At 42.4% G+C, this 18,045-nt stretch overlaps 1 protein-coding gene across 8 annotated transcripts in view; it reads left to right on the top strand.

Annotated features, from left to right (window-relative positions):
• Window positions 1–18,045, top strand: part of AGAP1 (ArfGAP with GTPase domain, ankyrin repeat and PH domain 1) — a 694,311-nt gene that overhangs the window by 149,056 nt on the left and 527,210 nt on the right. Inside the window, exons 1-2 of one of the 8 annotated variants that reach the window (XM_073306805.2) lie at window positions 8,904–9,994; window positions 10,124–10,786. The exons of 6 other annotated variants lie outside the window; for them this stretch is intronic. In XM_073306805.2, the coding sequence (XP_073162906.1) occupies window positions 9,664–9,994; window positions 10,124–10,786 (994 nt within the window). In that variant the 5' untranslated portion in view covers window positions 8,904–9,663. Of the gene's footprint in view, window positions 1–8,886; window positions 10,787–18,045 lie in introns of those variants that run through there. One more of the 8 variants, XM_073306798.2, reaches the window with a different exon arrangement.

Raw genomic sequence — 18,045 nt, 5'->3', positions numbered from 1 at the left:
CTAACGAATGTATTTGGACATAAGCTTTCGTGGGCTAAAACGCACTTCATCAGATGCATGGAGTGAAAAATACAGAATATATAGTATAGCATGTGAAAAGATGAGTTGCCTTACCAAGGGGGGGGAGGGGGAGTCAGGGCTAATGAGCCAATTCAGTTAAGGTGGAAGTGGACTGTTTTCAACAGTTGACAAGAAGGGGTGAATACCAAGGGAGGGAAAATTACTTTTGTCGTACTAACAAGGCCAATGTAATCAAGGTGGATGTCGCCCAATTCCAACAGTTGACAAGAAGGTGTGAGTATCAGCAGAGGGAAAATTACTTTTTGTAGTGACTCATCCACTCCCAGTCTTTATTTAGGCCTAATTTGATGGTGTCCAGTTTGCAAATTAATTTCAGTTCTGCAGTTTCTTGTTGGAGTCTGTTTTTGAAGCTTTTTTGTTGAAGAATGGCCACTTTTAAGTCTATTATTGAGTGTCCAGGGAGATTGAAGTGTTCTCCTAATGGTTTTTGAATGTTACAATTCTTTGTCTGAATTGTGTCCATTTATTCTTTTGCGTAGAGACTGTCCGGTTTGGCCAATGTTTATGGCAGAGGGGCATTACTGGCACATGATGCTTTATATTACATTGATAGATGTGCAGGTGAACAAGCCCCGATGGTGTGGCTGATGTGGTTAGGACCTATGATGATGTCCCTTGAATAGATGTGCGGGCAGAGTTGGCAACAGGCTTTGTTGCAGGGATTGGTTCCTGGGTTAATGTTTTTGTTGTGTGGTGTATAGTTGCTGGTGAGTATTTGCTTCAGGTTGGGGGACTGTCTGTAAATGAGGGCTGGCCTGTCTCCCAAGGTCTGTGAGAGTGAGGGATCGTCCTTCAGGATAGGTTGTAGATCCTTGATGTGCTGGAAAAGTTTTAGTTGGGAGCTGTAGGTGACTAGTGGCGTTCTGTTACTTTTTGTTGGGCCTGTCCTGTAGTAGGTGACTTCTGGGTACCCTTCTGGCTCTGTCAACTTTTAATTACTCGTTAGCCATAATCGTGGGTATTTAAAAGATCATCAAAAGGAATGTCATGAATGACCATCATGTCATAAAATATACTTGTCTTTGACAGTTGCCCTCCTATGCATTTGTCTGGTTCAGTTTCAGTGCTGATAGCTTTCAGAAAAGAATTAGAAGAAAGATTTCTATTGAATAATAGATATGCAGTTGCCCTTCATCATATAGTTGCTGAACCAACAAGAGGTGATGGCATTTTAGATTTGGTATTCATGAGTAGGGAGGACCTCATAGAACTGGTTGTAGAGGACAACCTTGGTTTGAGTAATCAAGAGCTAATTCAGTTTAAACTAAATGGAAAGATAAATAAAAATAGATTTGCAACTCCGTTTTTTTATTTCAAAAGAGCTAATTTTTTAAAAAAATAAGGGAATTAGGGAAGTGGACTGGACTGAAGAACTCAAAAATCTGAATGTGGAGGAGGCATGGAATTTTGTCAAAGTTGTGGAAACTATTTGAAGTCTGCATCCCGGGGAGGGGGAGAAAATTTGTAGGGAAGGGTGCAGACCAGGCTGGATGAATAACCATCTCAAACAGGTGATTAAGAGAAAGCAGAAAACCTACAAGGAATGGAAAGTGTGTTGGATCATCAAGGAAAGCTACCTCTTGGAGGTCAGAAAGTGTAGAGATAAAGTGAGACCTACCCAAAGCCAAGAGGAGTTGGACCTTGCAAAAGGAATTAAAACCAATACTAAAATGTTCTATAGCTAAATAAAGTGTAAAAAAAACCCAAAAAAAACCAAAAAAAAAACCAAGGAAAGAATTGGGACTGCTAAATGCTGAGGATGGGGTGGAGATTAAAGATAATCTGTGCATGGCCTAACACCTAAACAAATACTTTGCTTCAGCTTTTAATAAGGTTATGAAGAGCTTAAGGATATTGGCAGAGTGGCTAATGGAAACGAGGATATGGAGGTAGAAATTACCATGTTAGAGGTGGAAGTCAAATTCAAACAGTTTAATGGGACTAAATCGGGGGGCCTGGATAATCTCCAGTGTGTGCCTTGCACGTGGAAAAGAATGTGAACCAGTCACTCCTTGATCTGCACAAGCTGGCAACTGACAAGAATGACCCTCATTTGTGTGACTTCATTGAAAATATTAAAGGAATTGGCACATAAAATTGTAAACCCAATAGCAAGGATTTTTAATAAATCTATAAACTCTGGGATCGTACCCTATGACTGGAGAATTGCTAATATGGTACCTGTTTTTAAGAAAACCTAATCTGGGATACTACAGGCGTATTAGTTTGACCTGAATTGTATGCAAGGTCTTGGAATAAATTTTGAAAGAGAAATTACTTAAGGACATAGACGTTAACAGTCACTGGGATAAAACACAATATCGTTTTGTGAAAGATTGTGCCAGACCAATCTGATCTTCTCTGAGAAGATAACAGATTTTTTTAGACAAAGGAAATGCAGTAGATGACTTACTGAAATCCAGGTAGATTACATGTGATACAGTTCCACAGGGGAAATTTTTAGTTAAATTGGAGAAGATGGGAATTAATATGAGAATTGAAAGGTGGATAAGGAACTGGTTGAAGGGGAGACTACAATGGGTCATACTGAAAGGTGAACTGTCAGGCTGGAGGGAAGATACTAGTGGAGTTCCTCATGGATGGGTCTTGGGACCAATCTTATTTAACGTTTTCATTACTGACATTGGCTCAAAAAGTGGGAGTTTGCTAATAAAATTTGTGGATGACCCAAAGTTGGGAGGTATTGCAAATACGGAGGAGGGCTGGAATATCACACAAGAAGATCTGGATGACCTTGTAAACTGAAATAAAAGCAATGGGATGAAATTTAATAGTGCAAAGTTCAAGGTCATGCATTTAGGGACTAACAAGAATTTTTGCTATAAGATGGGGACTTATCAGTTGGAAGTAACAGAGGAAATGGAAGACCTGTGTGTTTTGGTTGATCAGAGGATGACCATGAGCCACCCATATGATGTGACCGTGGAAAAAAGGTAATGTAGTTCTATGGTACATCAGGGGAGGTATTTCCAGTAGAGAGAGGGAAGTGTTAGTACCATTATACAAGGCTCTGGTGAGACCTCATCTGGAATACTGTGTGCAATTATGGTCTCCCATCTTTAAGAAAGATTAATTTGAATGGGAACGGGGCAGAGAAGGAATACTAGGATGATCTGAGGAACGGAAAACCCACTTTATCAGAGGAGACTCAAAGAGTTTGGCTTGTTTAGATTACCAAAAGATGGTGGAGAGGAGATATGATTGCTCTCTACAAATACATCAGAGGGATAAATGCCAAGAAGGGAGAGGAGTTATTTAAGTTAAGCTCCAGTGTGGACACAAGAACAAATGGATATAAACTGGACGTCAAGTTTAAACTTGAAGTTAACCATCAGAGGAGTGAAGGTCTGGAACAGTCTTCCAAGAGAAGCAGTGGGGGCAAAAAACCCTAACTGCCTTCAAGACTGAGTTTAAGTTTATGGAGGAGATGGGATAAGACTGCCTACAATGGCCTGTAGCCAATCTGCAACTGCCAGCAGCAAATATCTCAAAATGGCAGGTGATGGGATACTAGATGGGGAGGGCTCTGACTTACTGCAGAGAATTCTTTCCCAGGTGTCTGGCTAGTAAGTCTTGCCCACGTGCTCGGGGTCTGATTGCCATATTTGAGGTCGGGAAGTAATTTTTCCATGTGTCAGATTGGCAAAGACCCTGGGAGTTTTTCACCTTACTCTGCAGCATGAGACACAGGTCAATTGCAGGTTTAAATTAGTGTGAATGGTGGATTCTCTGTAACTTGAAGTCTTTAAACCATGATTTGAGGACTTCAGTAACTCCGCAGGGGTTGAGAGTCTCTTACAGGAGTTGGGTTGGGGGAGGTTCTGAGGCCTGCAATGTGCAGGAGGTCAGATGAGATGATCATGATGGTCTCTTCTGACCTTAAAGTGTCTGAGTCTATGAATGCATGCTAGTGTGGAAATTAACTGCTACTAAAGTACAACTGCCTTTTTTCCTTGTGATTTTTCATTTGGCTTGAAATTCAGTGTGTTGTTTCCTTCTGTCACCTGTTTATCCCTAATAGGTTTGGTCATGCAACTGATACATTGTTGGGCATCTTGTTAGATCAGCTGGGCATTTCTAGTTGCAGATTTAACAGGACACAGAGATGTATTTGCCTTTGTATCTGAAAACAGCTTAAAGTCTGTTTTTTACAATGCTGTATTGGAGAAAGGGTGTGGCTTTTCCATTGTTACAGAAATGAATGACAAATCTTTAGAAGCAATCTGGATAACTGGCTTGTGTCTTACAACTGGGAATGTCAGAATGATTGCAGTCTGCCAGAGTGTTTTCTGGAAGAGGTGTTAAGACTTAACTCAAGTGGAGAGACAGATTCTCTGCTAGGAGCTTCATGTGTATGTAGGAGTCTGCCCAGAGTGGCCTTTCAGAATTAAAGCTTAAATGATCTACAATCAACCAGCAGCCAACTGGAAATATATGCGTTAACATTCGCTATATCCTTTCTGAGCTGTAACATGGAAAAATAGGTTTTCTGGCAACCTTTAAAAGAATAAATTGTCTTAATTGTTATTAAGGGATAATTTTCTGAGCATTTTTAATCCTCCCCAGAGGCTCAAATGGAAGAGAGTAAAGGCCAAGTTAAAAATAATTTTAAAATATGAACCTCTGATAACCCGGGATGCTGAGGAAGTTAAAAATAGTTCTAGAAGCAGTTTGTATCTGTAGCAGGGGCTACTAACAATGGCTGGTACTTCGTGTTTTGATCATGTTGCTATTAATGTTAAATGTTCAAAAAGTAAAGTGTGCTAGAGGCTTATATTCAGCAGTGATTTAAAACTAAACTCGATTGTGTGCTTGGAGGTGGGAGACTGACGACACTGGCTAGAAGGAAAGCACATTTCGGAGAGGTGCACAGCAAACCTTCATATGGTTATGCTGATCCACCTGAGGCTGACCTGCTGTGTTCTAGTTCTAAGCCTCTCCTGTGCAGCATGGTTTGAGTGTGAAGTTAGAATTCAGGCAAGCGTAATGAGTTGTTACCTTAGTCTAATCTTATGGTAAAGTATCTTGGTTTGCGTAAGGCAAAAGACCCGCCAAAATACTTTGCAGTTAAAGCATCTTCAAAAAATAGTTGTTTAAACACATGCAGTATTGGAGTAATTGACAAGTAGCATAAAGGGATGTTTCATAAATTAATATATACTAAAAGCCAATTAATATCCGTCTATAATATAGCTAGCAGAATTGTTTGTATCATGACTAATTGTGTGCGTTAACATTTTAAGGTGTCATTTTGCAGTAAATGTTAGTACAGTAGCTGTTTGTCCTTGAAGAGAAGCTAAAGGAGACCTGTTGGATCACTGAGTCTGCACATCTTCAAGTATAAGATAAAGCTGGCTATCTTTGTTAGAACATGTATCCACTGTGATTTTTGGTAGAGTAGAGGGAAATCTGCGAGGAAGCCAGCAGACTTGGATTTGGATAGTTTAGTTCAATTCTTGGATATGCCACAGATTTCCTGTGTGACTTCAGACACCACAGTCTCTGCCACAGTTCCCCACCTGTGAATCATAGAATCATAGAATATCAGGGTTGGAAGGAACCTCAGGAGGTCATCTAGTCCAACCCCCTGCTCAAAGCAGGACCAATCCCCAATTTTTGCCCCAGATCCCTAAATGGACCCCTCAAGGACTGAACTCACAACCCTGGGTTTAGCAGGCCATTGCTCAAACCACGGAGCTATCCCTCCCCCCAATAAGGATAAGGATACATTTTCCTGCCCCACAGGGAGATAGATATTTAAGTATTTCTGTTGTGCTCTGATACTAAATTGATGAAGGTTGTAGAAGTACCTTGATGGACTGCCCTTGAACTTGGCCAGTAGGCCACAAGAAGTGATGGTTTTATTTATTAGATATACATATTTGACATATTTAACTTGTTTTATAGCATTACTTCATTTGAAGGAATTCCCTGGAGGGAAAATGACTCCTTTAGCAAACAGTATTTTCCTGTTTTTTCTTGCTTTTAGTATGGACAGGGCCTTTGACATCGTACTTTTTGGTTCAGTGACATTTATTTAGACTTCACTGTGTGGTATGCAGCAATTTTTTTTTATAATTGTATGTATGTATTGTAAAACTAAACGTAAAGTTTACAAAGTTGTATTCCTGCTATGGTAATCTTACAGTACTTTGTTAGGGTAAAATACCTATATATTCAAGAATGCTCCGGGGAAGTTGGTAATGATATGGGGTAAATCCTTTGTCAATTATGGAGGGGAGCAATGACTGCACATTTGAATGCCAGCAAACTTGGTTGCATTAAAAGAAGTCTTATTTCAGTTAAAGGATGGTAAAAAATGCATGACTAGTCAGTCTGAACAGCAGATGAGTCCATCCACCACTGGTGGTCTCTTTGAAAGGGATTGTGTTTGTTCTTTGCTGAATGGTATCTGAACTACTCTTTAATATATGTACTCTCATAAGTGATGTGGATTGTAACAACCCCCCAAGAATAACGTTTATTTGACTGAAATAGGATAAATTCTATTGTAACAAAATCCAAAACCTGTCTGCAGCTTTCCAAGTGTAATTAAATGTTTATGCTGCAGAGCTTTTCACATGTGCCATCCTTTCCATTGGGACCTACTATTTTTTTCTGGTGGGGAGAAGGAGTGGGACTTGTGAATAGATGCCGGCATATACAGTCAACAAGGGATGTAACTACTGTGTTTTATTTGAAAAGAATAGTGTGTTTAAAGAGAGGTTGAAAGAACACTTGTAGACTATTCATTTGTGCTTGAAAGTAGTTCCACTGAAGATTCAGTCATCTAAGACAGACAAAAATGGATTCTTCCACTCTGTAGTAAGAAACCTACTTGCATGGTACAGCACAGTGGAAATTGTGGCATGGATTATTTTTTTGGAAGAATTTGCAATAGCCAATGATGCTGAACACTAAAATGTCTGTTAGGTTGTGTGAAGTGGTGTTGTAGTTGTGTTGGTCCCTCCCAAGATATTAGAGAGGCAAGATGGGTGAGGTAGTTTAAGCTGTGTAATCTTGGAAGCTTCTCTCACCAACAGAAGTTGGTTCAATAAAAGATATTGCCTTACTGACTTTGTCTCTTAGAGTTATGTTAATATTTGGTGACACTATATTACCTAGTGAAGGTATTGTGTGTGCTTTCACAAATACTGTATGATTCAGGACTACTTTAGCCCTGAAAAGCTAGAAATATTAGTCTGGAAATGTTAAATGTATAATGGCTTGCAGTATAGCGGAGTGAAATGATTAAATGTGCTGTAACTTGCACTTATAGTAAATGACCATTTAGGGGAGGAAGTGGCATTTTTAATATTCTGAAAAGCTTCATATAGATTTCAAAACTTTATCTTGCTATGGGAGTAGAGATGCAAACATCCACCCAGAAAAGATTGTAGAAATTGTGAATATTTGTTTTTTTTTAATCCGAGTGCATTGGTGTGACTGAAGTGTGCAAACTCTATCCTGGCAGCAAAATGAGCTGTAAAATACAGTGAATCATAATGTTACAAAAAGAAAGGTTAAATAGAAAGGCAAGGATGACCGATCTTAATTCACCCTATCATATGAAGTTATTTTAGAGGGTTCCAACTAGGATGACCAGATGTCCCGATTTTATAGGGAGAGTCCAGATATTTGGGGCTTTTTCTTACATAGGTGCCTATTACCTCCTGTCCTGATTTTTCACACTTGCTATCTGGACACCCTAGTTCCAACTAGTGAATGATCTGTTAGATGTGTTACAATGCATGGGGACATTAACAACACAAGTCATGGCTGTAATACAGAATCCCGTTGTTTGAAGTTGCAGTAATTTTTTGCATGTAGGTGAGGCGGTTTGCCCAATACTAAGGTTATTGTAGCACTGAAATAGGTGCATCTGTTTTGATTTAGTTTTGAAGAAGGCACAGTAGGGGCTATCATCTGCAAAACTTTGGTTTGCTTTCTTGGTTTTAATAAAATTTTCTTAGCTTCTCTAGTTTATGCCGTTTCCCCCCCAGATGTGTGTTGCTTGTGAAGGGTGCCAGATTTAACAGCACTGGAAAATGAATTCACTCTATGCACCAGATAGGCCATGAGTAGAACCACTGGAAGCTCTCCCACAGTTTTTGACCTGCCAATGAGTTTCAACCCTGACCTGGTGGCATCTACAGGGATGAGAATATAGCTCATTCTGGATATCCTTTCCATTTTTGGCTTCTTAGAGACTATCCTCAATGCCAGTTAGTGCCCTTGGTAGTTGACTGAGAGTATGTGACAAACTCAACTTATTTTACCCACCAATCAGCTGTCTTTGGTAATACACAGTCATTACCCACTGACAAGGACTGGTTTAGAAATGGAGACCAACAGGTGAAAAGCTGCATATGCCATGATAGGTTCCAGGTGTTTTTTTTTTAAATCCCTGAACATATTGATATCAACAAGTGGAGGAGGAATGACTGGAGGTGGTCTGAGATTTTGTAGGGCCATTAGATGAGTGACTTCACTTTGGAAGCAGTGATCTGGCTGGGGCAAGAGGTCCAATGAAGTGGATATTCACCCACAAAAGCTTATGCTCCAATACATCTGTTAGTCTATAAGGTGCCTCAGGACTCTTTGCTACTTTTACAGATCCAGACTAGCAGGCTACCCCCCTAATGTTTTCTCTATCTCTTGTTTGGTTCTCCTTTCCACTTTTAAAAAAGAAGCCCTTGCTGCTGTGTAATGGGCGTGTTTGGGTCGAGCCTAATCATTCCCCAGAAGAGCAGTAATCCACTCCAGCATTTCAATCCTGCCGCTACTGCTTGAGGCTGAGCTCTCTCCGAACACCGTGCGGACTATCTCCTGTTCCTGATGCTGGGGGGACTCGGCGGTGCGCTGACTGCGGTTGGAGGGGATGTTTGTGTGGGGGTCGGGTTACTCTGGCCCTCCTGCAATTGGCGGCGGCGGGCGTTTTCATTTTAAACATCTCCCTCGCCTCAATTCGGGGCAGTTGATTGTAGGGATAATTCTGCGCAATTTTCCATTCGGAGCGCGGAGGAGAGGGAAGATAAGCAGATTTATTCAGCAAAAAGGACACAATATGCCAACGTGCAATCCGCTGTAAACAATGAAATTTGCAGGCTGCTTCGGCTCCAACCCTATGAATACCAGACCCTGCTTCTCCTGAGCGATGCATTTCGGGATCTGCAGGAGGATGCATGCAGTTACTACATGGATTTTAAGCGGTGCTGCGAGTTATTTTAGGGGCGGCTGAGAGAGCTGGTTATTGCATAGATGGATGTCTTGGAGAGACCAGCCTAGCGGTGCCGAGAACCGGCGTGGAGCAGCTCCCTCCTGAGCCGGAGGGTCGGCGGGTAGGGTTGGTGATGTGAATCCCCTGCCTGCCTGCCTGCCAACCCCTGCGCCCAGCAAAGTGACTTCGCTTTGGGGCCGCCCGAGCTCGGCTGGGGCGGGATTGGTTGGCGTCGCCGCGGTTTCTGTGGCTGTGCCGCGAAGGGAGCGCTCGTCGGGGCGGCCCCGGCATGGCTCGGCTGGCGGCGGCTGCCGCCTGACGGGAGGAGCGGGGCGGGAGCCATGTACCTCTTGGACAGCAGCGAGCCGCGCGCCGCCGCCGCCTCCCCCGAGAGGATGCAGCGGGGAACCCCCCAGCGGAAAACCGTCTACCGCATCTCGGTGACCATGGTGAAGAAGGAGCTGCTGGCAGCCGAGGGCAGCGGCCCCGGCCTGGAGCCGTCTCGACCCCGGCGGCGGGCGGGCGGCCAGCCGCCGGGCTCCGCCAGCCTGCCCCGGGCCGGGCTGTTGCTGGAGGAGGCCGAGGAGGAGGCCGAGGAGCAGCCGCCCAGTCCCTGCGGCTTCCGCACCTTCCGGACCCTGAGCACCGGGCAGCTGGAGCTGGGCCGGCTGCAGGTGGCCAGGCGCGCGGGGCGCCGCTCCCCCCCCGAGCTGCCCCGCAGGTGGCCGGGGCCGGCGGGGAGCGGGAGCGGGAGCAGCCCTCCCCCGGGGGGCGCTGTCGCGGGGCCGGGCTCGCGGGGGAGCCCGTGTGCGCTGGGAGCGGTCCCCGGGCCCGGCGGCGAGAGCCCCGGGGCGCCCCCGGAGCACGGGCTCGCAGCGCGGGGCGACCCCGCGGGCCGCCCGGCGGAGGCTGAACAGGGGCCGGGGGAGCCGGGCCGGCTGCGGCGGAGCTTCAGCTTCCGGCACTGGAGCGGCGGGGACCTGGCGCGGGCTCTCTGTCGGGACACGCGCCACAGCAGTTCGGGCTGCCTGGCCCCGCCGCCCGGGCCCGCGGCCGCCTCGCCGGCCGCCCGCGCCGAGCCGCCCGCGCCCGGCGCCGAGAAGCGCAACACGCTGGACGTGGGCGAGGTGCTGAGCAAGGCGGAGCCGCTCTCGGAGCTGGAGCGCTGGGAGCGCGGCAAAGGCAAGAACCGGACCCTGGATAACAGCGATCTGCAGCGGCTCTCCGAGCGCCTGGGCCGGGGCAGCCCCCCGAGCAGCGCCGCCTCCCACGAGCACAGGCTGCTTCGCTTCTTCAGCGGCATCTTCACCCGCAGGGGCGGCACCTCCACCCCCTTCGGCAGTCCCGGCGGCCGATCACCCAGGAGCAGCTTCTCCAGGCCCAGGGGCTACTTCAGCAGCCTCAGGAGAGCCACGGCGGATGTGCAGTCCAGCAGCGAGAGCATCAACGGCTCGCCCCACAAAGGTGCCCTTTCTTGTCTGTCGGGGAGCTTCGGGCGGGGGATGTTTGGGGATGAGACTCGCAGGGTGAATAATAGCACCCCTCTGAGGAGGAGACGTGCACTGGATCTCCTGCTGCTCCTCTTACCCTTATCGCCAGTTGCACTCATTCCTTTGCTCCAGTGTCTATTCAGCGCTGCCCGCCACCTTCTACTCAGGTGCAAGAGGTAACCGCTTATGATGAAGGCAGATTGCATAAGGAGTGAGGAAACACCTTCTTGTAGCTTTGTTCACTGCTAGGATAGTTGAATGTGACACAAGTGCAGCTTGTTCATTTATATAAGGGGGATAAAGAATGCCTGTGTTACTTTTTTATATAGGTTACTAGGTCACTCTGTGCTGTATTGTGGTTTAAAATCCTTTTGACCAGTTGGAGTATTAGAGAAACTGTGTTAAGTCTGTTCTAGAATACTTCCAGTATTGGTAAGTCTATTTTAAGGGTATGATCATGAGGACAGGCAAAGTATCTGTGTTTGTCCATAGATGGTTGGTGAAGCTAAAAAGCCATGCAGATATCAGCAATGTAAAATATTCCTTTTACACATTCCATGTAAATTAGAGCTTGCAGTAGTTAAGTATTATAAACTTACTTAGAAAATAACAGGGAGAACTTCTGGGACTCATTGCTATTAATCTTTTTGGAATACAAAAGTAAACTACCTTTCAGATTAAGTTCATGGAAAGTAAGTAGAATAGTTGGGATAGATTCCCCACACTGACAGCAGTTTGTAAGGCCATCTTTTTAAATCTGGCCTGGAATAAATTGTCTACTCAAAAAGAGAAACATTAAATATCAACCTGAATTTAAATTATGCAGCATTCGTGTAAAAATCATATTTTTCTGGTTCTCAATAGTGCTATCTTCTGGAATTTTAATAGGTAATCATAAATTTTCTATTACATTAATTATATCAGCAACTAGACTAAAAATACACCAAAGAGATTAAGGAAAAAAGGTTATGGACATATAGTCTACAACTGAAGTACCTCCACTGTCAGAGGTTTTTTAGTATTTTTCTTTGCATGTGCAATAGAAAAATGTTTCCAGAGTATATACAGGTGTTCTTTTATTTTAAAGAAATAGTATTATAATTTTTCATCCATAGCAAAGTGTTGCAGATCCAGTGACCCAACAGTTCAGGTGCAAATAATGGCTGCATGCTTTAGGTTGTAGACATCATTATAGCAAAGTTGTAATGTATGCAAATAATAACTTCATGCATAAGAACACTCCATCAATAAAATATTAAATATGTCCATGTGGGATTGCAGCAAATGCTACCGTAACTTGTGGTCTGACCTCTAAAGTTTGAAGTAACCACAACAAAGATATTAGTTTATTTCACACAGCTTTTGGTATTTGCTTCATGCCAAAATGCTTAGAATGTAACTTATATTGTTTTAACAGTACAGAGATATGTATGGAAAGTACAACATTCTTACATTGGGTGTAAATATGTAAAGAGGAAGGGACACTTTCATCCGTCTTATAAAGAGGTATGTGCACTATTGGTTAAGCAAAATTTCCAGTGAGTTTTTTTTCCAAATGCCAATACCATAAAGCTTGTCAGTGAAAATTTTAAAACTAATTGCAACCCTTAATGGGCTAATTCTTACCCTACTTAAAAAGTTTGTTTTACTCTATTATATATATGACAGGTTTCAGAGTAGCAGCCGTGTTAGTCTGTATTCGCAAAAAGAAAAGGAGTACTTGTGGCACCTTAGAGACTAACCAATTTATTTGAGCATGAGCTCAGGAAAGCTTATGCTCAAATAAATCGGTTAGTCTCTAAGGTGCCACAGGTACTCCTTTTCTTTTAGTATTATATATATGAAAATATAGTTAAATGTCATGCACTGCTTACTGTGTGAGTCCCATTTTTGTAGGTTGGAGTGTCTGTTTTCAGCTCAGTAGGGTGTGTGTGTGTTTTGTTTTTAAATTCAGAACAATCTTTATTTTGTTTTTCCTCCAACAGTAACTCCATCCTTCTCCTCAAGAAAGGTGTATTTGGTTTCAGTGCTGTTGTTTTTTTGTTGGTGGTTTATTCCATTTGTTGTTGCTACTACCAGCAAAGTACTTCTTTCCAAAAAACACATTTTGAATTTAGTCTTCAGTTTGGGCTGATGCTTCTTGGTATAATGCCAAGAAATTCAGATTTAACTAATTTTGTCCTTTACTCAGCCTCTTTGTTTTTGGGTGCTGCTAGGGCTTTGGAGCTGACATGTCAAATAAGTTCCAGTATATAAATAGACTGTGTCAAGATAAGAATGGAGTGGCAGTCCTTAACTTTGCAGACTTTGACTCCTGACCGTTCAACTTTGACCCTTAATGTAACCTTTACGTTTTGCTGCCTTCAGTTTTTAGTAAACACCAAATAATATTTTAATTCATCAAGGTGTTATGGAAATCTGAGGTTGAAGTACTGGTGAGCAACAAACATCACAAGGAGCAACATATGCAGGAAGGAATGTTTTCATCTCATTTTCTTTTTTGTAGAGAGGACTTAAGTTATTAAAGCAGCTTCAGTATCATCTAATTCAACTTTCTATGAATCTTACTTTGGAGGGTTGGTATTTCTAATTTTTGTAGACATACGTGATTTTTTTTTTTAGTTCATATATTTTATATGTTAAGACAAAATGCTGAACCAAAACAAGGCATGTATAATGAGTAAGAAAATAGATGGCTTCCACACCAGTGTAAGGGAAAGGAAATTTGGTACCGATCATTCAATGTTTATTGAATGTTTTTTGTGTGTGGCTTTTGTTTTGAAATTGGCTGCTTGTCTCCAGGTAGTATGTGGCAACCTCAAATTTCTAAAATTTTTGAAGCAATACAATGACAGAAAAACATTTTAAAGCAAAATTACTTTCCAAAGTTAGGTGATGATACTTTACATCGTGTTCTCCCAACTTTAAGTGGGGGAGGCTCCTTCAGGAAAACTAAACCAGCTGTGCTCCCTGCAATCCCTCCATGCGCTGGTAAAGGTTCCAGCCCATTCCTGGTAATTCCTTTGCCTTGCCCTCTTCCCCCTCCCCACCAGCTCTGGGAAATGCATGATTTGATACTTTCGCTCCTTTCTAACATGCTTTGAACAACCTGAATTAGTTAATGTTGTCATTCAAAGTATCACCAGCATCAGAGTTACCACTCCTTAAAGTGGACAGTTCAATTCTCACCTCAACTGTTGTTTAGGCATAGAGCTAAAGCATATAATTTTCAAAAGCACCTAAGTCCCATTGAAAGTTAAGACTTAGGCTCATAAATCACATTAGTGCTTTTGGGGGAAAAAAATGCCCAAAGATTTGACTTGAAAAAAAAAAGGAGGCCTCTTTGACACTTAGACAGTTGTTTGCATCTGCCTTCAGGAGGTATGTGTGCGCCCCATATTTTGCGATGCTTTGCTTTGCATATTGAGCTAGTCATTAGCTCACTCATGGTTTTTGTTTTCATATGCATCTTATTTTTTGGTAACTTTTTAGAAAAAATCATGTATTTGTGTGTTCTAAAGCAAAACCACTCAAGGGTTGAGGAAGCAACCAAGAAGGCAGGAGTCTGGGGCCTGAGAGATTTTTGTACTGGAGCTTATGATAAAGCAAATCACAATGAGATATTGAGATCCAATTATCCTTACAAGCTCTTACCTGAAATATCTCTCTAGGTCAGAGACCTTGGGGAATTTCATTGGACTCCATAGTTTACACCATTAATTTTTTTGCTTTAGTGCACTGACCCAGAAATCCCCTTCTTCCAAGAAGCTTATGTTGACTAACCCTTACTTTGAGCTAGGGGTGTTTACATCTCAGTTGTTTAGATCAGGATCTAAAACATAATGGCTGGAAAATATTATTTCCACAGTAATTTTCTAGTCTGTAAGGATTAGCTGTGTTTTTGAATTAGAGAGTGGGCTTTGTCCAGACATTGTCATGATAAAATAAAATCCAAGTGATAAAGGGATTCTAATCATTTTAGGAATTGTCATGAGTTGGTTAAGAGATTTTATTTTTATTTATTGGGGAAGTTCTGTGTCAGGCAGACTGGATGACAGCTGTACTGATACAGCCAGATGATTAAAAACTGAACTGGTATTAAGGTCACTGGCTGTATTAGAGAGAAAGGGAAAGATTAATGTTTGTGCACTATTCAAGTATACACCAGATGCTGGCAGTGGTGGTTTTCACATTTTCTGTTTAGACAAAAATCAAATTTTAATTTCTGAGGTTGCTCTGTATTAACTTGACTGAAGTCAGTAGCTAAATGAATGGCATTTGTAACTTTGTACCTTTGTAACTTTCTGCTCAGGGCCTCAGTCTTGGCTGAACACTGAATGCTACAGTAATACAACTGATAGGTAATCCTGCATGTTCGGGTATTGGCATGCTTTCCCCTCTTCTGTCCCCCTCAAGCCAAGCACTGTTGGCTAAATGAGTATACATTTTGGCTTAAATCTGGCATCTTCTTGGCTTATGTACATGTCAGTTGTAATATTTGGCAGATCAAGAGAATTATGGCGCTTATCTAGATTAGTTGCTCTCAACCTTTCCAGACTACTGAACCCCTGTCAGGAGTCAGATTTGTCTTGCCTACCCCAAGTTTCACCTCACTTAAAAGCTTACAAAATCGGACATAAAAATACAGAAGTGTCACAGCACACTTACTGGAAAAAATTGCTTACTTTCTCATTTTTACTATATACAGTAATTATAAAATAAACAATTGGAATATAAATATTGTCCTTTCATTTCAGTTTATAGTTATATAAAGCAGTATAAACAAGTCCATTATATGAAATTTTAGTTTGTGCTGACTTCACTAGTGCTTTTTATGAAGCCTGTTGTAAAAACTAGGCAAATTTCTAGATGAGTTGATGTACCCAACGAAGACCTCTGTGTGGCCTTGGTTGAGAACCACTGAGCTAGATTATTAGACCATTAGCTACCCAAGGTCTAGAGCATAAAAATACCCTCTTCCCTCTTTTTTCCCCCAAGCCCCCAATCTTGTCTTGATCTTGATGAGCTCAGGTTGCACCCGGTAAATGGTGGTGGTTTTGTTTTTTTGTTTAGAACTCGGCAGCTTGGGTTCAAGCTATAGCAGGTCTGAATGTCCATTGCAGGGCATTGGTATTCAGAAGTGTACTTAAGCGGGTCTGGACACTTTTTTTCCCCTAAGGCAAGAAAATAGAACTCTAAAGTGTTGAAGGTTACTGCTAATAGAGAACTTCAAACCTCTGTGGTACAGACTATTACAGTTTCTAAAAGAACTTAAGGTCTGTTGAAATTAACATGGAACAGTTGTTTACACTGGAACATTATTCTTCAGTTGTGTTCCTACTATCATGTTTCCAAATAAGTGTTTTGTAGGGAGTGCAAATTAACTGCTGGTGCACTGTAGACTTGTTTCATTCCTGATGTGGGTGAAATATAAAAAGGAGCATTATCAAAGATTAGTAATATATCAGTCTTGCCCTTTACAATAATGTTAGGATTTTCTCTAGGCATCTGCAGTAAACCTACAGAAGCGGGAGGTTTGTATGCCAAAAGAATCCAGAGTGGACATTTTTGTATGTGAGCAAAAGAAATGCCATTAAAAATCTAATTTGAAAAGCAGATATCTATTCTGTTTTAGGAACACAAAGTTAACTTGAAGGAATCTTAAAAATAAACTATTAGCTTGACTCTGTTCACATATTTCAAACACGTGTACAATTACAATGTTTGTTATCAAATAATTCCACAGTGTGTACAAAATAACTCCAAAGGTTTTTTGTAGCAAACTATCTAGCAAGGTTAATGTTATTGTGATAATACATGGTATGCTCCCTGTCTTTCAAAAGTGTCACTTCCTTCATTTCTTCTCAGACCTAGTAACCTAGCACAGGATATTAATTTGTATGCAGGAGCTTCTCATTATTATTTTATTGGAGCTTTGTGTAGTTGTGAATAAAATAGCATGATCGTGGGAAGAATTAATCTAGGACCTAATTTTTCATAGATTACTTAACACCATAACTCCATTTAAATTCAACAGGAGCTGTAGGTATTCCACCTCTAAAAATGAGGCCCATGATCTACGAAAAGCACATGCAAGTTTTGTAAGAAAATAACTGAATTCTTTACTGCTACACATGAACATCCTGGTGAGAAAAGCAATAGGAATTGCAACTGATGCAAAAGCAAAGCTTTTGACACGGTCTCCCATAGTATTCTTGTCAGCAAGTTAAGGAAGTATGGGCTGGATGAATGCACTATAAGGTGGGTAGAAAGCTGGCTAGATTGTCGGGCTCAACGAGTAGTGATCAATGGCTCCATGTCTAGTTGGCAGCCGGTATCAAGTGGAGTGCCCCAAGGGTCGGTCCTGGGGCCGGTTTTATTCAATATCTTCATAAATGATCTGGAGGATGGTGTGGATTGCACTCTCAGCAAATTTGCGGATGATACTAAACTGGGAGGAGTGGTAGATACGCTGGAGGGGAGGGATAGGATACAGAAGGACCTAGACCAATTGGAAGATTGGGCCAAAAGGAATCTGATGAGGTTCAATAAGGATAAGTGCAGGGTCCTGCACTTAGGACGGAAGAACCCAATGCACAGCTACAGACTAGGGACCGAATGGCTAGGCAGCAGTTCTGCGGAAAAGGACCTAGGGGTGACAGTGGACGAGAAGCTGGATATGCGTCAGCAGTGTGCCCTTGTTGCCAAGAAGGCCAATGGCATTTTGGGATGTATAAGTAGGGGCATAGCGAGCAGATCGAGGGACGTGATCATTCCCCTCTATTCGACATTGGTGAGGCCTCATCTGGAGTACTGTGTCCAGTTTTGGGCCCCACACTTCAAGAAGGATGTGGATAAATTGGAGAGAGTCCAGCGAAGGGCAACAAAAATGATTAGGGGACTGGAACACATGAGTTATGAGGAGAGGCTGAGGGAGCTGGGATTGTTTAGCCTGCAGAAGAGAAGAATGAGGGGGGATTTGATAGCTGCTTTCAACTACCTGAAAGGGGGTTCCAAAGAGGATGGCTCTAGACTGTTCTCAATGGTAGCAGATGACAGAACGAGGAGTAATGGTCTCAAGTTGCAGTGGGGGAGGTTTAGATTGGATATTAGGAAAAACTTTTTCACTAAGAGGGTGGTGAAACACTGGAACGCGTTACCTAGGGAGGTGGTAGAATCTCCTTCCTTAGAGGTTTTTAAGGTCAGGCTTGACAAAGCCCTGGCTGGGATGAT

The sequence above is a fragment of the Lepidochelys kempii genome, chromosome 11 (assembly GCF_965140285.1).
Source record: "Lepidochelys kempii isolate rLepKem1 chromosome 11, rLepKem1.hap1, whole genome shotgun sequence".
Lineage (NCBI taxonomy): Eukaryota > Metazoa > Chordata > Testudines > Cheloniidae > Lepidochelys > Lepidochelys kempii.
This window is presented reverse-complemented; position numbering and strand designations above follow the sequence as displayed.